The sequence below is a fragment of the Columba livia genome, chromosome W, assembly GCF_036013475.1.
Source record: "Columba livia isolate bColLiv1 breed racing homer chromosome W, bColLiv1.pat.W.v2, whole genome shotgun sequence".
Classification (NCBI taxonomy): domain Eukaryota; kingdom Metazoa; phylum Chordata; class Aves; order Columbiformes; family Columbidae; genus Columba; species Columba livia.
The window spans coordinates 899,256-922,756 of NC_088641.1; the positions used below are offsets into that span (position 1 = coordinate 899,256).

Below are 23,501 nucleotides of genomic sequence, written 5' to 3' on the forward strand. Positions count from 1 at the left end.
GTTAGGCTGAGCTTTTCGGGGTGCTCCGGGGCCAGGAGCACTTTTCCTCCTCCTGAGCAGATGAATGAAGACCGACTTCCAACTTGAGTTTCAACTGGAATTGGGTCCCTCCAAACCACTGAACCTAGTTTGCCATGAAATGAATTCTAGGAGGATCTCCTGCCCCATACGCATCCCACACAATGCATGGAACTCTGACCAAGCGCTAACGGTCCGATTATGTCCTCAGCTGTTCCCACAAAACTCCATTGCGCTTGAAACAAAGGTTGACATTTCCAGCATACACTGCGTGGTTTAATAAAAGGGGTTTAATATGGAAATGAAACAAATCTAGCATTAGAAAAATAAGAAGAATCACAATCCATTTAACTGAAACCTGAAGCTCTTTATATTTAAATCATAATACACTTAGAGTAGCAGCTTCCCTAACAACTGTCCTTGTCAGAGATAGCCCTTTATTCTTTCTTCTGTATTGCTTGTCAAGTAGCTAATTCAAGTAGCTAATTGCAAAAATAACTAATCCAACCACCATGTATTCCTCCAATTATTTTCTTCATCCCTTCTCTATTCTTATTCCCGTGCTAAATTTTCACATCGCCTCTTAATTAGATTATAGGGACGAGCACCGTGTGCCAGTGCACAGTTCCCAAAGCCAAGGACCTCGGATGAGCTTCGATGCACCTGGGTGCAAGAACAAAAATCAGATATAACAATAATAATGACTTTCCACCATCAATGTAGAAACTTCAAAGAACACTCAGTATGTTAAATAATACCATTTGGGGGACTAGGCTATTAAATCTCAAAAACTCTCTACAACCGTTGCTCCCGTGATATAGAGGCCAAGAAATGCCATCTACCCTGGCACTGTTTAAGCAGCTGCATAAGATGTTGTGAACTTTCCCCTTGGCCATAGATATTTCCGTGTAGAAACTCTGAGTGCGGACACTCATGTATAAAGAGGAATATCAGACAGAAGCAATTCTGGTTGCCATGGCCTGACTGGGCAAAACCGCATCGGGAAACTCCTGCAGACCTACTCCAAACTATGCGATGGTTTACTGCTCATTAAGGAAAAAGAAAGCTAAGCAGCTCTTTGGATGATACTTGGCCCTGAGTAAACATATCCCCTCCAATGAATTAGCCGTCCCTAAGGTTTCGAATCACTTAGTCACACAGCAGCTGCGCGCTCGGCTCCGTTCACGAAGAGCGTCCCTTTGAAAGGCGTTTCCTATTTTTGCAAGTGAAGAACAAGCGTGTTTGATTTCCACAAAGCCAAGTAACTAAGTTATTCTTGTTTGAGTAAATTCTGGGGAAAAAAAGAACGTAAAATCTTCAGGTGGATACATTTTCTTCTTCTGCTTTTGGTTCAGCCGCTTTGTTCCTGGTGACTCGTGCCCCTTGTCCCAAGTCAGCCCATGACCTGCACCCCTGGGTGTCAACAACAGTAACGTTCCCATCCCTCCTAGAAAAACGTCCTTAATATCTAATTCACTTGCTGACAGAATCAACTAAAAGATTTCCAGATCTTATGTCTCTATTCAAATGTCATCATTTACATGAAAAAGACGTTTGAAACAACAGCAATATAGAATCTGCACGCTTTGCCCTACCTTTGAGCAGATAAAAGTATGAGCTCCACGCCAAGAACGCAGACCCAACTGCTAATGACAATAAAGCCACAGAAATGAAAACGATTGCATCCGAGATGCTCAGAAACTCTAAGGGGATGAGAGCTGGCGCGGTAAATCAGCGGTGTCGAACGAGCAGCACAGACATCGGAGCGCGGCAAACGTGGCGGTGATGTGAGCAAAGCTCAGCAGGCACCCAACCCTCGGCTGGACTTTAATGCACAAACTTGAAGAGTTCAGTTTTGAAACCCCTCTCTTTCTGCAAAGTGATGTCCTGGTGCTATCTCCCAGCTCAAAACTTCTTCCTCTACTTGGTAAACAACACTTGTCTTCAAAAATGACCATGGAGTTGCATTTGAGCTGGTAATTCTGATATCCATACGGATATTGCTTTTTACTTTTTACAGCTATGATACATCTCCAAACAACATTTCCCTATCATTCCATGAAAAAGAAAACCAACTAAAAATGTTTCTAGAAGAAAAACGTATTTTCCAGATGCTGGTTCTTTAGGAAATATTAAAGATCTCTGCTGAAATCTTTATAAGAAGTTGCTATATTGCACACTTTGTATTCTTAGCCAACCTGTCATCGCGACCTGTGGATTTCCATAACTACCCACATATGCCCGTTTACTCGACTGAAGGAAACGCATAGAACTAACTTCAGTGTAGTTTCACTCAAGAATAAACTTTTCCATGACAAAGCTAAATGGCAAGCCAATAAAATACATGGAAAACCTCCTTAGAGCTACAAAATAGCACGTAGGATGATGCTTTGGATGCAATTGTATGTTAAAATTCACTCATGCGGACTTGCAGCACCTACCGTGCAGTCTCATAGAACAAAATGTCAGCGACTGCTGGGGGTGCTGTGCTGGGGGTGCTGGGGGTGCCGTGCTGGGGGTGCTGGGGGTGCCGTGCTGGGGGTATTCCAGCACATGGCACTTCCAGGGGCCACGAGCGCCCAGAGCCACCAACCCCTGGCCCCACAGCCCTTTCCAAACCTGCCGTCTCCTCTTCACAGACCGAAGGATCCCATCCCATTAAAACTACGCACTACGACCTAAAATGATGACATTTCATTTTAATTGAACTCAAACATACCCTCCCACTAGGGAAAAAGAAAGTAAACCAAATTTCAATAGGAATTCACAGCAGTACAGCAGAACATTTTTCTTCCTCCTGTGTTATTTTTCCACGGAAATCTAAGCACAAATATTTTTGAGGCAATAGACAAAGGCTCTTCTTAGCTAATGTGTACTGAAATTAGCAAAGTTATATTAATTTGGTTCCTTTGTTTCTGTGGAAATGAGACTGTACCGGATGTATGTTTACTAAACCACACTACTTACCCTACACCTATAGATTTAGCCTCTAAAACGAAGCTTATTGATAAACGGAGTCTAATCTAAGTGAGGGTGCCCACTGGTACCACTGGGCAGCTCTGGAAGCCTTTCACAACCCTTTTTTAAGAACTCCCACCCCAGTTTGGTGCCGAGCGGGTCCCTACCTGCTGTGTCACCAGCGGATGTGGACGGGTGGTCCCAGGTGGCCGAGGGGACACGCCGGGGCCCCCGCCGCGCCGCCAGCTCCCCAAGCCGCGGCTCCGCTCCCCAGCTCTGAGGGCAGAGAACACCCTTGTGCGTTGAAGCAGCTGCAAGCGAAACAAGAGAAATAACAATTTATAATTCATCCAAGCCAAATCCTGACTTTCTCCCAAAAATAAAAGACCGGTAGTAACTTTTTCATAGGCACGTGTTATGTAGCCTAAGAATACATCCCGCTACCATCTCCGCATCAAACCCTTCTCAGGTTTTCTCTTAGAACTGCTCGGCAATGCCTGGACGTATGCCGGATGTATGGTTTTGGGGAAGGGTCCCTAGATTCTCTCCCGCTGGCTCCGTGGCGCTTGCAGGGCCACCGGCACAGCCACGAGCGGGGCGCTCGTGCACGGCGCAGCTTCCCGGAGCAGCGCTTGCGCATCCTGGCGTTAGAGCATTCTAAAGAAACTCAGGAGGCCTTTGACCCCGTGAAAACTATTGACTTGCTTTTCTATTCTGGCGGTTTAGCACTCAGTATCTGAACCACCATCATGGATAAGGCGGAACATTTTATGCGTGTGTTGGGCCGCCAGTCCTGTGCCCGTTTTCAGTCTTAAATAGCAAATAAGCGAAGGGGGAGACAACTGCAAGGTGTTATCTCAGGGCGGAACACACATATGTTCTTGGTTCAGGGCCAAAAATACCCAGTTTTAAAACTCACTACACATTGCTTCAAGCATTTCCAAGCAAAGAAAGGCAACACCCATGGAAGGAGTCATTGGCAATAACGTTGCGGTTTCAGCTTCGTTCCTTTAAAAATGACTCACCAGAAGAGAAGCTCAGAGAAGACCTCTGTCTTAATTACTACCCTGGCCCCAACAGCTCTTTTCATCTGCTCGTGCGGAGCCACCACGCTGAGCAGCAGAGCCCGGACCCTTCTCCCTGCTCCCCACGGGGACGCAAAATCCTGCCGGGGCAAGACGGGGACGGTGCAGCGCGCCCTGCGCTGCGCGTGGCCACGGATGCCCCGGGAGAAGTAGCTTCTCGCGGCCATTCCACCGGCACGGCTGCGGCGTGGGACACCACAGCAGCAGCGCCGCGGCGGCAGCCAGCTCCTCCAGCGCACGTTTTGGACGCGGGCACTAATTACTCCATCACGCGCCATTCTTTTGCAGAGGGCTCCTGCCTGGTCCCCTGCAGACGCTGAGCAAAGTGCCATGCGGCCGCTTGTCTTGTCGCCGTCACTTGGCGCCTGGCCCTCGGGCTCGTCCATGGCACTGTACCGTGCTTGCTGCGCCGCCAGAATCAGCCACTTCCACGTGGGTTCTTCCACGGCACCAGTTAGTGCAGCAACACAGCGCTTCGACACCTTAACAGATTTACTTTCAAAATGCTGATAAAATTCCCAAAGAGTTTATCTGCAAATCCATAAAGAGTATCTACCGAACATGTGCACTCTCAACTTTTTCATGGGTTTATAAATCCACATTTTGATGGATTTTTAGAGGAATGAAAAAGGGCACAATCATATCCCCAGAGTGGAACAGAACTCAGTTTAGTACTTTGCTATCCTGCTATTGAAGTCTACGGACAGGGTGAAAAAATTCATTTGGACATATATAGTCAATGGACACACTCGGGAACGTCAAGACGTGAATTTTAGTGTGATGCTTGGACCTGTAGCCCCGCTTACCATGTTAACAGAGCACTTCAGCTCACAGCACACCGTTCCAAATTGCTTCACATGTCTTCCGAGGTGGTAAAAGAGCCAACTGTCAGCAGCCCCCTCGGTCCGCACAACATCTGCACTTGTGAAGCGTCCACACAAAATTCCGTGGCACACTCAAAACTGAGCATATGGGGACAGTATAAAATACAGTGGATTAGAACCACACAATAAATAACACTGAGGCCAGTACGGCAGTTGTGTTATTCCTCTTCCTACTTCATTTCAAAACAAAAGCCCAAAGCCCAGTATTAACCGTAGCTTCTGCACTAATTTTCAGTGTGCCAACCTAGCGTAGTCCAGAAAGACAAAGTCTTGCTACAGCGAGCGGCTTCGCTTGTGTCACTATGTGTGAAGTCTTATGTGTCACCAAGAATGAGCATCCAAACCGGCCCTGTTCTCCCCAGCCTAGTATCTACCAACGCTTTATTTCTTCAGTGGTGTCTGGAGATCCTGGCTGCATTACTGGGTTAAATAACTAAATAAAGCCTTGTCTCTCCTCGGAGGGCTCATATGATTTGTTTCTCCTCTGGTTTTCTCTGTATTGATTCACTTTGAGGGAAAAAATAATCTGCATTTTAAACAATAAGCAATTTGGCACCAGCCCTGTCTTTTCTTTGTACCATGTATAGCGCTAAGACCACTGTTGGTGCCAAGGGAATAATAACTCTCAGATAGGAAAACTTCAATAATAGAGGGAAATGGCTGTGCTCGCTCAGCTCTGGGTACACTGAATGAGGAGCCCCCGCCACCAAAACTGTCCCCTGGCTGGGGACAAGGACACCGCACCTTTGTGCCACCACCACCATGCTTCTGGGGGCTTTGCCGCCTCCCACCCTCGGAAAGCCACCCATGTCCCTTCGAGGGCCGGCACCCAGGGCTCACGCTGCCCAGCAGGCAGCCAGGGGCACGTCCCCGTCCCCGTGGCGGGCTGTGGGGCTGCGGGACAGGGAGCCAGCCCCCGGTGACACAGTGGGAGCCGGCGGAGGGGCCTGTCCCCGCGCCCTGCCCGGGGCACCACGGCTGCGTACAGCAGGGACAGCCCGGGCAGCCTCAGGCTTCCCCCGCGAGGTACTGACCTGTGAGATCCGCCACGGTGGTGGAGCTGTGGCTGTCACCGGCCTGCCGGGGGACCGGGGCACCGTGGCCCGTCCTCCGCGCCGGGGTTGGGGACTTTGCGCCATCATCTGTGACTTCGTCCGCCCTCACGGGACATGCTGCTCCTGCTCGTCTCCTCTTCATCTGGAAGGTGTCGAAGGAACATCTGCGCCGGGGCGTGCGATGAAACACGCAGCCAGGTCACAGCGGCGGTCACAGGGTTCGTTCAGGAACGGATCCGGCCTCAGAGCCTCACTGAACTTGGCGCTCTGGCCACCGAGGCAGCCATTGAGGACCAATTGATGCCAAATATGGTAGAAAAAGTAAGCCATATTGTCTGTGTACACTGTCCCTTAAATGTGCCCCTAAGCCTCCTGACTGCCCACATTACCTGTGGCACCCAAAGCATCCCAGCGTGCCTGTCCCATCTGGATGACCTGCACCCACGGAGCCCATCGCAGCTCCATAGATCCACATCCCACGCAGTGCCATCCATCCTGGATGTCCTCACGGCATGTGCCTGGACCTGCGAACGTGTCCAAACTGGACGTTCTGGTCAGAATCCACCGGGAGCAGGAGAAGACTCGGCTTGACTTCCAGGAGCTCAGCCAGAAGCGTGGTGAGCAGGTGAGTGCTCTCGCTGAACCATTATTCCCAGTGAGAAATGGGGGTGTCGGTGGCTTCACGGGCTCCAGAGAAAGGAGGTTTGGGCACCCCCTGACCAGTTTGTGCACTATAAGCCCAGTCTGTGCGCTGCCAGCACGGTTCGTGCACCATCGGAGCAGTTTGTGCACCCCCAGAACTGTTTGTGCACTACGAGCACAGTTTGTGCACTCCCAGAAGGGTCTGTGCACCTTCACAATTATTTGTGCACCCCCAAAATGGTTTGTACACCATTACATTGATCTGTGCACCCCCAGAAGGGTGTGCGCACCGTAACATTGATTTGTGCACGGCCAGAGCGGTTTGTGCACCCCCAGAGCTGTTCATGCACCCCCAGAGCTGTTTGTGCACCCCCAGAGTGGTTCGTGCATGGCCAGAGCAGTTCGTGCACCCCCAGAACTGTTTGTGCACCCCCAGAGTGGTTCGTGCATGGCCAGAGCAGTTCGTGCACCCCCAGAACTGTTTGTGCACCCCCAGAGTGGTTCGTGCATGGCCAGAGCAGTTCGTGCACCCCCAGAGTGGTTCGTGCATGGCCAGAGCAGTTCGTGCACCCCCAGAGTGGTTCGTGCACCAACCAGAACTGTTTGTGCACCCCCAGAGTGGTTCGTGCACCCCCAGAGCTGTTTGTGCACGCCCAGAGCAGCTCGTGCAGCACTACAGAGCCTCGTGCATCCCCAGAGGTGTTCGTGCACCCTCAGAGCAGCTCGTGCACGCCCAGAGCTGTTTGTGCACGCCCAGAGCAGCTCGTGCAGCACCACAGAGCCTCGTGCACCAACCAGAGCCGTGTGTGCACGGCCACAGCGGCTCGTGCAGCACCAGAGCAGTTCGTGCACCCCCAGAGCGGCTCGTGCACCAACCCGAGCTGTTTGTGCACCCCCAGAGCGGCTCGTGCACCACCAGAGAGGCTCGTGCAGCACGAGAGCCGTTTGTGCACGGCCAGAGGGGCTCGTGCACCCCCAGAGCAGCTCGTGCACCAACCACAGCTGTTTGTGCACCCCCAGAGCGGCTCGTGCACCAACCACAGCTGTTTGTGCACGGCCTGAGCAGCTCGTGCACCACCAGAGAGGCTCGTGCAGCACGAGAGCCGTTTGTGCACGGCCAGAGGGGCTCGTGCACCCCCAGAGCGGCTCGTGCACCCCCAGAGCCGTGTGTGCACCCCCAGAGCGGTTCGTGCACCCCCAGAGCGCCGCGCTCTGCTATTTTATCAAAGCCCCATGGGACCACCCCCACCCCCCCGCCCGGCTGGCAGCAGCCGCCGCCGCCCGCAGCCCCCCTGCCAGGCTGGCGCGCAGGCGGGGGGGGGCAGCCCCCCCCCCAGACGCGGGGGTCCCCGCGTGCCCCCGGCGGGCTGCGCGAGCGCGGCGCGGCCCGCGGGTCCCTCCATCTTGGTGGCCCCGCGCGGCCCGTCGGTCGCTCGGTCCGTCCGTCCGTCCCGCCCGCCTCCCTCCCTCCTCGTCATTGTCTGCGAGCGGCGGCGCGGCGGCGGCGGCGCTTATAAGGCGGCGGGCATTGCCCGGATGTGAGCGGCTGGCGATGTGTCTGCCCGGGAAAGATGCGATTATCCGCGTCTCCGCGGGGGAGGCCGCGCTGCTGAGGAGGAGGAGGAGGAGAGCGCTGTAAACTTGGAACAACTTTGGGACGGGCGGCTCCGCGCTCGCTCGGGGGCTTTTGCCTTTTTTTTTGTTGTTTTTTTTTAAGGAAGGCCGGAGGGAAAGTCCCGCAGCCGCCACGGCGCCCGCACGGTGTCACTCACCATGTGTCTGTAAAAACAAAAGAGGGAAAAGTTGTCGGACCTTCTTTTTTCCTTTCTTTTTCTCCATTTTTTGGTTGGTTTCCTGCTCGGCCGGCTGGGTGGGGAGCCCAGACCCCAACAAAGCCAGGTGTAGGGAGCCTGTAAACCCGGAGTACGCGGAGCAGCACTGACACACTTTGCCTGGTTCTGGAGGGTCACACACGTGTGAGATAATAAAGCACTTTGGCAGAAGAATCCTTTTTTATATTTTTAATTTTTGTTCATTTTTTTTTTCCCTTGGAATATTGTGACCATATTTGTGGCCATTTAAGGTAAAGTTAAATTTTGCTGTTAGAGTAACTTGTCTGTATTTTTTTTTAAATAATTGTCGATCCCAATGTGTTATTTAAAAAGAGGTGCAAGTGATACAATGTTTAAATGCAAGTAGGAAGTACACCGTGTGTGTGCACCCAGAATTGTTTAAAAATATATATAAATATATACATTGTAGATAACACGGTGCAATTCCACGTGTAAAATAGACACTAAGGTGCAAACGCTGAGCGTGGTAACTCGGTGCTTTATTTCCTACCGGAAAATGAAGTCGAACTAGTTTTTTTGTGGAGCGTGTGGGGCCTGCAATGGCAAAATGTAAAATCGAAGTGTAGCATGCAGGGAGGGGGGAGAGGGCCGCTGCCATCGGCCCCACAAACTTGATTTTGCAAAGTTTGCAGCAATGTGAAGCGAAAAGCTCGGGCTTGAAGCGGCAGGGGCGGGGCGGCGGGGATCACAAACCAAAATAAAAAGAAAATGGAGTGGATAATACAAGAGAGGGGGAAAAAAATATCGTTCCTCTTGGCCAGGTCTGCGCGTCACGTGTATTTGCAGGCTCGTATAAACTCGCTTTGCCATGTGTATATACGCGAGCTAGGGAAATGTAAAGTATAATCCCTGCAAAAAAGTGCGGGAGGCGGCCGGGCGCTGCGCTGCGCTCCATGTGCGGGTAGGGACGCGCTGCGCCGCGCTGCGCTCCGCGCTCAGGGCCGCGCAACCGCGGGGGCGCGGAGCGGGCGGGGGGCCCGGGCAGGGGGGCCCGGCCGGCGGGGGGCGGCTCGGCTCGGCTCCGCGCCCCTTCCCTTCGCTTCCTTCCCTTCCCTTCCCTTCCTCCTCGCCTCGCCTCTCCTCCCCTCCCCTCCCCCGGCGCTCGCAGGCACCGATGACTCCGCACAGGCCCGAACCGCTGCTGGGTTGTTGTTATTGACCCCCCCGTCCCCCCGCTTTCCTCTCCGCAAATTAGAAATTGGGGCTAATTGGCAAAGGCTGCTCTCCGCTTCGCTCCCGGCCCCTCCGCACCGGCGCCTCCGTAGCCTGCGACTTTGCTTCTTTTTTTCTTTCTTTTTTTTTTTTAATTGCTGTTATCGCTCTTTCGGCCTCAAAACGCTACTTTGCGTGGAAGAAGGAGAAGGGAAAAAGTTGGGAGCGGATGGCTGTAGTTCCTTCCCTGGGATCCTCATTCATTCCTCGCTGAACCTCCTGTTGCATAAATGATGCTCCGGGAGCGAGGCTTTCTCTTCTTTTTTCTCCTCCGGATTTGGGTTTAGAGTGGCTGTTCCCGGGTTGCCATCGCCTCTTTGGAAATACAATATCGCTTTTTTTGTTGTTGTTGTTGTTGTTGTTTTTGCTGCCCCTCCATCTTTTTTTCCCCTCCCTTCTTCTCAACTACCCACCCCCTGAAAAACCCGATTGTGTTTCCTGCAAGGCTCGGGACTGGCTTTCTGATTGCGGTTATTTCCATGTTTCTAGGTTTGTGTGATTTTGCTAAAATGCATCACCAACAGCGAATGGCTGCCTTAGGGACGGACAAAGAACTGAGTGATTTACTGGATTTCAGTGCGGTAAGAAACAACGGTGGAAATTAACAACAGCTGTAAAAAATCTCTTCTAGCTGATCTGTTAAACTGAGGAAAAAACCAAACCAAAAGCAAACCAACAAAACCAAACTGTGATCTAAGTACATTGGGCAATTTTTAATCAGCAGCTAGAACCGTGGTAAATATCTTTTTGCTAAAAAAAAAAAAAAGAGGAAAAAGAGAAAAACAAAAATTAGAGCGTTTTTCTTATTTTTTATTGTATGTGATGGGAGATGTAATTGTGTTCAGAGCTTATGTTCATGTCTTGGATGTCGGAAATAATTCGTACAAAAAGAGATGCCCTTAAAAACGAACATTTCTCATCATTGCTTAATAACAATATCTAGCACTTTTATTGTGCTTTACATTTTATAGCGTTGTTGGCACGTGAACTAATTAATTGCTAATTAGTTGCTTATATTCTATTTTCGGTTCTTCCCTTGTTTCATTTTTTGGCACGCGGAAAGTGCAAAGAAATCCATGACTGTCTCAGTTTAAAGTTTTCACTGAAATCTCGTATGGCTCCTGCTGTCGTTAAAACTGCTCCAGTCCTTCCCGGAGCCCCCCAGCTACACGCTGGAGATGGGGCGCTTTTTTTTGCCCTTTTTTTTAGTAAGTTTAATAAAAAGCCCAAACCCCAACTCGTTTGAGCCTGGGCTGCCCGTGGCCCCGCTGGTAGAGGCCAAGCGCGGATCCGGACGTGTGCACTTGTCTAGTTTTGCGAGGCTCCCCCCCTGCCAGCCCCTTCCTTCCTCTCCCATGCCCTCCTCCCCCAGATGTCAGCCCGCGTCCAGCCCGGCCGGCCCGCAGCCCCCGTGCCCTGCTGGGGAGGGAGGGCTGGCGGGGGAGCCGGCCCAGGACCCGCAGCCCCAGCCAGCTTCGCAGCCCCCTCTTTGGCTTGCCGCACTTTTTGCATTTGTTCCTTTGCTTTTGCAGGCTCTGACTCAGGGAAGGTGCGTATTATCCACTAGACACGTCGGAGAAGAGAGAAACCAATTAGGGTCGAAATAAATGCTGGGGAGAGAGAGAGGGAGCGAGAGAGAGGGAGAGAGAGGGGGAGAGGGAGAGAGCCGCGCTTCCAATTGCTCTGTGCTAGAGACGAAATGAGAATTTAGGGCAGGTGGCACTTTGCGTTATTATTCTTTGGGTTCCCATATGCCAGGCAAATCCTAGAGCGGGATGGAAATGGACGTTGCTACATTTATGGCCAAGGTTTCACCAACAACCAACTTTGTTTTTGCCTTTGTCAGCGTGCGGTTGGCGAGGGAGCGAGCCCGCTGGGCAGCCCGGGGCCGGCACCGCGCCGGGGCCGGCACCGCGCCGGGGTCGGGGGCTCAGGCGCCCCGTGCCGGGGCTGGGGGGCTGCGAGGAGCAGCGCCGGGCTCGCTGGGCTGCGGGGGTGACGGCTCGGGGTGCACAGGCTGTTACCGCGCTGCAGAGCCGACGCAGAAGCAACTTTTGCCTACCAGCGGACTCGGGAATCTCTTGTTTTCCAGTAGTAATGCCTCTTTGTTTTTTTTAGATGTTTTCACCTCCTGTGAGCAGTGGGAAAAATGGACCGACTTCCTTGGCAAGTGGACATTTCACTGGCTCAAGTATGTACCATTTTTGTTTCGTATATAGTTAAAATGTTGTTAGTTATTTATCCGTGGGCATCACCTTTGTTGTGGTTGTGTTAATCTCTTTTGGGGAGTAGATTCATTCCGATTTGAGTGGAATTATTCCCGAGCGCTGGCTATTATTATTATTATTTCCCTAAAACTGGGACATTTTCGCAGTATTTCCATGCATTTATGATTTTTTTTTTAAACCCCTAAACTTATATAATTCTTCAAGGTGAGCTAGTTTAAATCATTTTCTTTTTGAAATTGAACATTAGAGATTTTTATTTACAATTTCAGACTATTTCTTTCATGTGTCAGAAATCATAATCAAAACGTGTTGCGTGGGAATGAATTTAGTGAATAAGAATTGAAGGCTGCTTCAGTTAAATAAAGAAATAAGCAAGTACCCAAGGATAAACACCAACCTCTGCCGGGAAGAGGACTCTATAGTATTAGAGATCACCGTTCGCTGGTGGAATAGTGAATTCAAGTCTTCAGGCTACTTTCTTTTCCTCGTGGAAATGAGGCCATTTTCTTTCTAAAGATTTGGCTGGTTTTGGGTTGTCCCCTCAATGTAGCTGAAGGGTTTGTTGCTCTGTTTGTTTATGTGGCTGTAGTGGTGCTCTAAGGGCAACTTGTGCGTTTCACGCAAACAGCAGCCCTGTTTGATGACAAAAGGAGTATGCGGTACAACGTAGGTGTCCAATAATTGTCTGGCAACTCAAGTTTGATGTAGGGGCTTTTACGTGCCTGGCGGATTGGAAGCAAACCCAGCAGAGGTCCTTGGGTGTTGGCGGTGTCCTTGCTCCGGGCGCAGTTAGTTCGGGAGGGTGTTTGGCCGGACGCGAGCCCATCTCGGTGTTGCGGTACCAGCGCTCCGTACCGACTGTTGTTACACACGGCGCTGGGCTCGGGCGCATGGGAGCCTTGGACAAGTCTTGGCTGCAGACTGCCAGGGGATGTCTGGATACAAACACGTCATTGCACAGAGTTTCGTGCCTGGTGTTTGCGGCTCGTGCTGTGTTAAAGGAGCCTCTCTGTGCATTCGCTATAGCCATTTTTATTAAATGCGCCAGTACGTCAATTAACTTGTGATTTCCAAAGAAGGACATCCTAATTTGAAGGTAGTCTGTAAGATAAATGTTGAAGATACTGGATCAAACACCGCCTACCATTATTAAGCACTCATTTTGTGAATTTCAGCCTATTCAGACTTTCAAAATAATGATGTGTTTTTGTTTCATCTTCACGAATTTGGTTATATTACGAATATAGTGACTTGGAGAATTTTACTGTTAGGTTTGAATAACTTTCCAAATGCAATTTGCCTTATATCTCACAAGCTAAAGATTTTAATCCAGTTTTTTGGCATTTTGTGAATTTTGGAGTTTTAGTAACTGATTTAACCAAATAAATAATATTCACGATATTTGTTTTCACCGGAGAGAAGCAAAGAGTGTTTGTGCCAGACAAATCAATTTGTCAGGATTGTATACCAGGCGGTGCAGCAGCTAACACTTGGTCTAACAGCAGTCGACTAGATAGTTGTATTGGGTAAATGCATCGTGAACCTCTTCTATGAAGTCATTTTGATCAGAAACGCGCAGGATAGCAAATCCAAGCAGGGAGCGAAGTTGGGGGCTCGTATTGCTTTTTATTGTCTCTAAATCTGCAAGCCTTGAAGTAACTTTGCCACGTCGTTTCAGGCATACAAAGAACGCAACGAGCTGGAGTAAGTTAGTCATATTGAGACAGAGACCATTTAAAATAGCGCCCGAACCCTCCCACGCTGGGAGAACATGTGAGTGTGTGAATGCACCGGGCTGTGCGGGTGCAGGGCGAGGGACCGGCTCCGGAGGGACGTGTCCGTGTGCCGGCCCGGCGTTGGCACAGTGCACAGGGGAGCCGGCTGCGTTTGCCGATGGGATCGGCCGGGGGGCCGGTGCTGGGCGCGGGTGGTGTCCGGCCCTGGGCGCTGCTTGTGCTCCAGACAGCCAGCGTGGGTGCCAAGGGCTGCGCGACATGTCTGCTGCGGCTGGGTGCAGGCTTAGGGAGCGCTCTGCTCCGAGCACGGCAACACCGGGGCTAATTCTAATGATGCCTATTGATAACGCGGGGTTGTAGCCGCCCGCAGGCAGGCTGATCGTGCCCCTGGACGGATGCCCTTGTGGAGTTCGAGCTGACCTTCTCCTCTCGGTCCTCCTTGCCAAATTCCGTTTGCTGAGGTGGGGAGCCGCAGATGTCATTCCTCTGCATCCACCAGAGCTGCTTTTGTAAGGGGGGAGAAGGAATAAATAAACACCACACAAAACACCCTAAAGAAAAGTAATCCCAAGCAGTGAAGTGAAACTAACTGTGCTTTAGGAAGTGTGGTAATATTTCATGCTTAAAGTCATCTTAATAGCTTTTTACTCATCTAATATATGATGCTCTATTGTGATTTGTAATGTATGAATGAAAATAAAGTAAAGCCACATTTCCTTTTAATCTTTAATTTCACAAACGTGGCTTCTTACCGTGTTAAGAAATGGTGCGGGCTGCGAGGGAGAAAGGAATGTAACCTGAGCCACAGCCGTGACATTCCCGCGGAGCATTTTTCACATGAAAGGCTTTTGTCAGCCCAGGAAAGGAGCAGGAGTTTGTGTTTGATGTTTGCAGGTGTTCAGCAGAGAGCACTAAAACAATTCGGCCACGCTGTGGAAGGACTGACCTGGCCGGGCAGAAAACACCCCTGCGCTCACCTCCCATTTACATTGTCTTTGGGAAGTGATTTAATACCTGTTACTTAAACTGAACAATACACTTCTATTACAATGAAGTGTGGTGGGGTTTTTTTCCCCCTTTTTTTCAGGACAGTCGCCAAAATAAAAGCGATTTTCCAAGATCTTGTAAAATGCTCTGAATAGTTCACCTTAGCTTCCGCAGTAAACGCGTTTGTCATAATGCAAGTGCGAGCCATTGCAAAGTAAGGGGAGGATGATGATTGCTGGTGCTTAATTTTTGGGAATGGATTTTGAGGCAGTTTTGCCACAATTGTGGTGCTAAAGAATTTGCCGGGTCTGTCACATTGGGCATATTTCAGTTTTCAAGCTGTTAATCAAAGCCCACATCTTCCTCATTATGTTCAATTTCTACTTCTTCTATTTTAAGTATTGAATTTTACCTAAGTTTTCAGGCATCTGTTAGCGATTGCCCACTGTGTATATGTTTGAATATCGTGTGGGTGGTGTAGCAGTAGAATAACCGAATCCTTACGATTGGCCGTTCCTGTTGCACAAAAAACCCCCAAATTGTAAAGCCTTTGGTAGCACAGACCTGGCTGAGTAGAGCTAAGTCCCTTGGAAGGCTTTAAAGATTTGCTTTCAATTTTGCCATTAGTTCGATTAGGGCTTGTCCTGCCTTAGAATAATAACAGGGCTGCCAAATTAACACAGCTTGGTGTTTGGAGGTCCTTTGTTTTTTACTTTGGATATGTCTGTGAGTAAATGATAAACAAATATATATATATATATATTGAAGTGCAGCTCATTTTTTGGTGTGTGGCCTTTTGGGAAAGGGGCATAATTTTGCTGTTATTGGGGGAACCATGAGAAAAAGTGGATTAGACAGAGTGTTTATGTTGGCGAGGCTTTGGTAGCGCCCGGGGTGGGATGTGCCCGGGTCGCTGTACTGCACACCCCGTACCGGGCAGGGCTTGGCAAGACCGGCGTCCGTTATGGCCTTAGAACGCAGGATTGCCATTCAGAAGAAAGCCAAATCCCCGAGCAGCGTTCGCGTTATGGCCGAGTCGGTGCCGAGGGCGCAGCGCGGTGGGTGCGCGGCTGTGCCGGGGCAGCGGTGGCTCCCTGGGGCCCGGGTCGCGGCGGGGCTGCCGGCCGCGGCGCAGAGCGCCGGTTGGAGGTGGGTGTTGGCTCGGCGCGCGTGGCAGCAGTGCCCGGTGCCAGGCGCCGTGCCAGGGCTGCGCCGGCCGCCGCGCCCCCGCCTGCTCAGAAACACCGGCGGCTTCAGCTGCGCGCGTACACAAAGGCAACTGCTTCCATGTTTCTCATCCCTAGCGTTTCGTAATTATGATTAAGAAGAAGAAGAATGCTCGTTGCCTCCCATCCTTCCAGCTATGTTTACTTGTGGAGCGTTGGATCCTTCTCCCCTCCGCGTCCTGGGGAAGGGAGAGCTGTGGGGGCAGAGAGGGACCCACGCTCCGCTATTTGAATTGGCCCGAGCGCCGCAGTGCATACTTGGAGGAGCTAAATATTTAGTTACAAAGGAGAGAGTTTGTGTCTTGCTCCCCATGGCAAACCGAGTGTATCCAGCAGAGGACACGGCCACACATACATTTAAATCTGGAAGCTAAGGTCCTATCTTGGCAAACAACAACAACAAATCCCCTTGAATTCTGATTTTGGAAGAAAACCAGCCTTATGAAAGGGAAGAGGGTCTGAACAAATGCTCTGCAGAAAGGTTGCGTCAGATCCGATCTGAGAGAATTGCAGCTGAAACGGTTCGGTCATTCCTGTTGAATGCTGCAGCTTTATTTCCGAGTACTTTTTGTCATAGTCATTGCGTGTCTACCTTGTCAGGAGTCCTGGCTGTGTTTAATAATTCAAAGCCATAGGCATTAGCTGTCTGAGAGGCTGAGATGCTTGGGGCCGGATCCAGCCCAGTGTCGCTTGGAGGAGAGGTGTGTGCTGGCCCTGCCAAACGGAGCAGGGGCAGAAGGGGTGCACCGGGCACCCGGGAGCGGGGCAGCCAGCGAGCGTGGGGCTCGCTTGCCATTGAGCAGGAGCACGAACCTTGTGTGACGTGGTCAGGGAGGGATGTGGAGAAGGAAGAATAAGTGTACAATCTGGCTTCTTCCCCTTGGATTTGAGCTCGTACCACTCCCAAATTCAGATTGATTCTTGTCAGCTCCCGTTGACTGGCTTCCCAAGGAACATGAAATAGGCACGAAGAATTGTGCCCATCTTTCAGTCTTCCAGCACTTAGCTTGTGTTTTGGCTGCAGCGGAAAGAACGTGTGATTTCATTTATTATTTGATCCCCCCCTGCAGCTCTGTCCCCCGTGATTTCAGCCATTACAGCGTTTGGAATTGCTTTGGTATTTTACTTACCTAGTAGGTAAAAGGATTTAAGCACATGCTTCGGGATCCCAGGAATGTTGTGAATGAACTGCTTGACGTTTTTTGACAAGATCAGCAAATATCTTTACCGTGCTATTGTAACGAGGAGATCACTTAAATAACAGATGAACAACTAAGTCACATAAACATATATAATAGAACTATGTAATGAAAGTTTATGCTGTTAATTGCTCGAATCTCTCTTAAATGCACAGAATCACGGAGCACTAAAAGCTGTCATATAAACAGTTTTGTTTGGAGTTTAAAATGATTCTATTTTTTTTGTCATCTGCTATGATAAACAAAGTCGTTTTGTAAGCTTTGCAGATCAAACATTTACTTCTAATGGTAAACTACATTTTGTATCTGGAAATCGGCGTCTTTGCAAGGCCCAGAAAAAGCGTGGAGCCCCGGTGGCCCCAGGCCTGTGGTTTTCAGTGTTTGATATCATGATGTTATTTAGATCAGTTCCCATAAGCCAAGATAACAGATCTGCCATTGTTTAATAAGGGACAGGCTATGTGTTTGTCATGGTTTAAAGATCTTTTACCAACGTTTTCCCAGATAAACGACACCAGGGATGTGGACGTCATCAAAGTAGAACTGAAAAGGGGTAGAAATTACATTTCAAGAAGTGGATTTGATTTGTAATGGCTGGGATCAGCCTATTGAAGGAGCCGGGTCCCCAGCGCGGTTTCCCGCTCCGCGCGCTGGCTGTGCGGGCACACGGAGCAGAGCCTGGGCGGCTTCGGCATATAAAATTAATATACATGTAAGAGCACGTACCATCTGCCAGCGCCCGCAGATAGTCCGGAGAGCTCCTCTTGCCCCTCGGAAGGCAGGAGGAAGAACAACAGTTCCAATGAGTCCCTTGAATAATTCAATGTGGTGTTATTTATTGTGTACTATTAACTGCCAAGTGGAAGTCAGTCCCAGGCTTCCTGGGCGGCGTTTGGGCAGCTGATGCTGCCCGTCAGGCTCAGGCGCCGAGGGGCCTCCGCTGCTCCTGCCGCCTGGGAGGGCTCGTGCGCCCCACGGGATCCGGCCCACATGCTGAAACCCGCCTCTTGCCATTTGTGCTGTTCAGCGAGCGTGGAACCTGTGACTTGGGGTTGTGTGGGGCGCAAATCCGTGGTCTCGGAGCACCAGCCTGCTCGGTTTTCCTCTTTAACCTGCTTGCAGTGCAGGCTTTTGCCCGGTGCCTCTGGGCAAAGGGGGTGCCACCGGCCAAATTCCGAGATGATTCTCCTAATGTTTTGAAAGGCTGTCGTGTTATTTCTTTTCTTAGCAAACTTTAGAAAAATAGAAAAAGTGTTGAGAAAGGTGGGCATGTTTACTCTTTCTGCCAAGGCAAACACTAGCGCAGTTGATCTGCATATCAACCAACCAGGTGTATTTAAAACTGGGTTTATCCTGGTGGATTGGAGAGCGGTGAGAAGGTGTTTCACGCGAAGGTGCGGTAACAGCATTGTTCGTGCGAGAGCGATTGTGACAGTCGCCGTTTAACCGCGTCTTTCAAGACTACTATTGGTTGTAATGACAAAACGTAGCTGCAGTCTATTGTTGTCTGTGCCGGGTATTGATCTATTTTGGAAACAACGCTTCACACGCGCTGCTGTATTTGCAGAGCACTCTTGTGGAATTTGTCTAATCCCCGAAGACTTGATTTGTTGAATATGATGATTTTCTCTTCCCCGGGTAGAAAGGCTTCCGAGGTGAAGGTGCTGGCGGTGGCGCTTGGCGCTGCCCTGGGCTCCGTGGTCTCAGCAGCGCACGTGTGCGTTTGGGAGCCGCCCACTCAAAACTCACCCGTGTTTCCAGCTGCTTTCATTGGGGCTGTTGCCTGGGCTTCCTTCGCTCGGGGTTTTACTGGAGATCTGCACCAGCGTGTGTGCACCGCAGGGGCGGACACTGACAGCCCTGCGTGGGTGCCCATTGCGCTGGGGCTCCCATGCCTTCAGCTTCTCTTGCTTTGGGATCCACGGGCAGGGCCGGCTGTCACCGTGCTGTGCGCCCCTGGATAGGGCACCCTGCTCTGACCTATGTGTGTATACAGCACGCAGCTTCACCATGTGTGTGTATAGGGCACCCTTCTTCACCGCGTGTGCATAGGGTACCCTGCTTTGCCATGCCATGCCTGTTCATGTTATGTGTGTATAGGGCACCCAGGTTCACCGTGTGTGCATAAGGTACGCTGCTTTGCCGTGCCATGCCTGCTTTATGATATGTGTGTATAGGGCACCTGGCTTCACTGCCTGTGTGTGTATAGTGCACCCAGCTTCACCGTGTGTGTGTATAGGGCACCCTTTTTACTGTGTGTGCACAGGGTACCTTGCTTTGCCATGCCATGCCTGCTTCATGATATGTGTATATAGGGCACCCTGCTTCGCCGCATGTGCGTATAGGGCACCCTGCTTCATGATACGTGTATATAGGGCACCTTGCTTCACCGCGTGTGCGTATAGGGCACCCTGCTTCATTATATGTGTGTATAGGGCACCCTGCTTTGCTCTATGTGCATATAGGGCACCCTTCTTCACTCTGTGTGCGTATAGGGCACCCCGCTTTGCCGTGTGCCTGTATAGGGCACCCTGCTTCGCTGTATGTGTCTATAGGGCGCCCCGCTTCACCGTGTGTCTATAGGGTGCCCTGCTTCATGGTATGTGTGTCTAGGGCACCCTGCTTTATGATATGTGTATATAGGGCACCCTGCTTCGCTGTATGTGTCTATAGGGCGCCCCGCTTCACCGTGTGTCTATAGGGTGCCCTGCTTCATGGTATGTGTGTCTAGGGCACCCTGCTTTATGATATGTGTGTCTAGGGCACCCGGCTCTGCCGCGTGTGTGCACAGTGAGCCATCATCTTGTCCGGCCCGATGCAGAAGGGCTTGGTCCCTGCTTGGTGCTTCACTGGTGCCGCAGAACCAGGGAGGCTTCAGACGGGAGGCTCTGCCTTTGGATTGTCCCCACGGCAGCGGTCCTGTCAGGCCCATGGGCTGTTGCTGTGGGTTGCAGCGAAGTTTGTTTTAAAAAAACAATCCAAAACAACCCCCTATTGCGTGTTACATTCATCATGCAGCAATCAGTGCCTCTGCCAGGGTAATTTTAGGGGTTCAAAAACAGAAAAAAATTGAAATCCCTGAATGAATTACGTGTGTGTAATCCCTAAGAAAGCGGGGATTCAGTTCTTTTTGTTGTGTGTTATATAAAAATGAGACTCTCTCCTGGTGCTGTTTGTCTTGAACAAAAGCCTGTGTTTTTCCTGAGCATTTGGGACTGTCAGGTTAACGTGGCACGATGCACTTTTTCCTCTGTCTGTACCTTTAAATATGATTGAGCTATTTGATAAATAACTGGTACAAAGGTTTTGTTATATTAAAAACAGCTAAGTATGACTCCTGATCGAATATCAAGACCGTAATTGAATCTCAGGGGTTCTGGTTCTGTTCATAAAGCATTTGAGTTGTTTTGTGCTCCGTGACGTCAGCCAAAAGCTTGATTGAATTATGTTCCCGTATTGTGGGAGCACCTGCCAGTGCCATTGGGCTGAAGGGTCTGTCAGCATTTCCATTACAAACCCTTCTGATCCGTTTGGGACTTTGCCCCGAGCCTTTGAACCGGGTGAAGGCTGGCACAGAAACTTTGAGCCTGGAAGAGGTGCTCCCACAAATATGAGAAAGCCGAGTGGATCCCCCAGACGCTGGCACGGTGTGCGGTGCCCTCCCCGCCACTCTGCCCAGCCCACGCTGCTCCGTGGCGCTTGGGGTCTCGAGTGACCGATGGAACAGAGCCTGAAATATCTGTGTGCAGTGAAACTGCCCGAGAGAGGGTTTCCTGAGTATCTGAGAAACGAAAGCACGCAGGGGTGAGGCTGGGATGTGGCCTGGCTGTGTAATTCCTGTACCACGGGGCTGCTGGGTGAACTCGCAGGCGAGCCCGTGGTGCGCGGGATTCTGCAGGCTGGAGCATCGGTGTTCTCATTGGAGGGAGAAGTGACAGCCGTGACGCGTCTGTGTACGGTTATAATACAGAAATAACTATTACATTATTTTTAGCTCCTTATAGATCTGCATACTTCGTTATGGGTATAGCAGCTAATCCTGAAATGCGGAGTCAACAGCGAGCGCTGTGCTGCTCGCCGTGCGCTGCCTTAGGAATAAATGCTCCTTATCCTCAGGTGCCCACGGGGTCTGGGAGCTGGGATGCTGCAGATATTTTGATATCTTGTGCACGGGGGAAACAATTTGGACTCTTAAGACCCAGCAATCCTTCAAAACCTCATTCCCGTGGCATTTCAAATAGCATAGGTCACATCTGCCTGGAATGTAGAGCAGTGTTCTGGTGTGGTGGTTCTGGAATCGGTGCCACTTGGGTGCTGTGGCTGCATCTCACTCTGCAGGGTTAGTTTATTTTTCAGACCCAGGACACTATTTTCGGTAGTATCTGGACATTTGTGGCAAAGAGCTGGGGGAAAAGGGAAGCAAAGATAGGGAAGATGCTTCTTCCTGCTGTGATAAACTGGAGCGGCGCTGTGTGATGCCTGGTGCGGCTGTCACCTGCCGGGCACACCTGGATTGTGCTCCTGACCTTCCAGCCCCATCTAACCAGCCACAGCTCCTCGGTGCCGTCTGTTGCCAGAGCAGCTGCTTTTGGTTCGCCGCAAACTCGGGGTGTTCTGACTGCTGGTGTTCTGGTGCTAACCTGGGCTCTCCTAAGCCAGCTGGATTTAACAGCATTTTGTCCATTACAGTCCTTTGGGAAAGACGATGTGTTAAGTCCTGATTAGAGCCCAGATAACGCGTTATTCTGCAACATTGGAGTTGTTAGCAAATGCGTTGCTTAACTTTTGTTTTTTGTGTCTAATCACTTTGTTGATTTTATGCTCTTTGGAAAGATTTACTTACTTGGGAAATACTGCATCTTGTTGTATAAACAGAGGAAAATTCGTGTTCCTAAAATTAGATATTTTGTAAACACCACAAATTCGAGCATTTAATTTATGAACTAGCTTATTAACTAATGGACACTGTCTTTATTCCCCTCTCCTAATTTTCTCATTTATATTCCATATTCTTTGCCTTTTATCTGTCTTTCCCAACTGAAGCAGTTAATGGGCAGGAGAGGCAGCCGAGTGCTCCAGGTTCACGCTCGTGTCGAGATTTGATTAAGTGCTTGGTCAGTGTGAAACGTGGATGCTGCTTCACGTCTCCTGCCCGGGACCGAGGTGTCCGGCAGACACCAGGAATGTGCCCATGGCCAGTTAGGAAGCGACCGTGGCCAAATCACCAGTTATCAGGGAGCAAGGAGGCGCTCAGGCGGGGTCAGTGGTTGGGCGATGTCCCCTTGCCGGGGGTGCTGCGTCATAAATCCTACACAGGAACGTTATTGGCAAAAATTGGCCTTTTTAACCACAAACCCAGTTTAGCCGAAGCACAAGAACGTTGTCAAATTAAAACCATATCTGTATACATAATGACCCACGTGTTATTTCTTTTTGAGGCGCTGGGAGTGGAGTTGTGTCCAGGTTGTTTGGGTGGGATCGGCCGAGCAGCATGGTCCGTTGTTACCTTTCCGTGGGTCCCAGCTCGTGCAGATGTTTGTGATCTCATTTTCTCTCTTCCCCTTTACTGACGTGCTTTTATTGTTTCCTTGGGCTGGCGAATGCAGGCTCTGTAGGACAGGAAAAACACTGCACTTCATTAAACCTCCATTAGCCCAGCACAGTGGGGCCAGATTCAGTCTTTTTGCAGAGCGGATCCAGGGCAGAGAGCTGTGCCGCTCCACTCCGGGCTGATGGGGGGATCCGCAAACACCTGCCAAAATAAGGATCCTCCTGCACCCAGAAACCCCCCAATCAGTGCAGTAACCCCACTGATCCCTTTGCATTCTCATGGTTGCTTGCTCAGGGCACAGAAGAGGTTCTCTTTAAAATGTAGAAGTGAAGACATAGGAAAGGAGGAAGGAACCGAAAATGCTGTAGTCAAAACTTAACCAGAGAACAGATTTGCATTTTGGTGGTTCTGGAGTCCCACTGCCGGGAAATGCCCAAGTGTCTCGTGTGGCCATCGAACCCCTAGTATCTCACTACAAGGAGAAGATGAGATGTATTGCACTCAAAGTATGATATTTCACACTGTTGATATCTATGATATCTGCCTGGTTTTTAACATATTTTTACATGTAAAGAAGATATTCTGGCTCGGCCACGTGATGTGTTTGTAAACAGGGCAATGCCTAATGCAGAATTGCTATTTTCTTAATCCAGAATAGAAAGAGCTTAAATAGAAAGTCCAGGATTATAAAAGAAGCAGCTTTATTCTTTTTAATATGAAGTTGTTTCCTCGTATTCAGCTCAGTCTTCTCCGCAGTGCTGGGCAGAGTGGGCTCGGGAGGGTGGGTGAGACCCCTTGGCAGGGCACTTGGGAGCTGGGTGCTTCATGGCTGTACAATGGTACAAATGGCTCAAGTTCCCCGAATCC

At 50.3% G+C, this 23,501-nt stretch overlaps 1 protein-coding gene and 1 long non-coding RNA gene across 32 annotated transcripts in view; one reads left to right on the top strand and one right to left on the bottom strand.

Moving 5' to 3' along the window:
• Positions 1–8,005, bottom strand: part of LOC135577029 (uncharacterized) — a 114,475-nt gene extending 106,470 nt beyond the window's left edge. For all 3 annotated transcript variants that reach the window (XR_010468639.1, XR_010468640.1, XR_010468638.1), the window contains exons 1-3: positions 5,980–8,005; positions 4,868–5,023; positions 3,144–3,287 (exon numbers count right to left, since the gene is read on the bottom strand). This is a non-coding gene — a long non-coding RNA (uncharacterized LOC135577029). The remainder of the gene's footprint in view (positions 1–3,143; positions 3,288–4,867; positions 5,024–5,979) is intronic.
• A 182-nt stretch (positions 8,006–8,187) lies between these two features.
• LOC102098165 (transcription factor 4) overlaps positions 8,188–23,501 on the top strand; it is a 175,873-nt gene continuing 160,559 nt past the window's right edge. For 14 of the 29 annotated variants that reach the window (XM_065044554.1, XM_065044559.1, XM_065044555.1 and 11 more), the window contains exons 1-2: positions 11,065–11,256; positions 11,826–11,898. In XM_065044554.1, coding sequence (XP_064900626.1) covers positions 11,080–11,256; positions 11,826–11,898 — 250 coding nt within the window. In that variant the 5' untranslated portion in view covers positions 11,065–11,079. Of the gene's footprint in view, positions 8,726–9,237; positions 9,257–9,281; positions 9,397–9,502; positions 9,641–10,196; positions 10,289–11,064; positions 11,257–11,371; positions 11,516–11,825; positions 11,899–23,501 lie in introns of those variants that run through there. The other 15 variants (XM_065044562.1, XM_065044578.1, XM_065044563.1 and 12 more) reach the window with 12 other exon arrangements.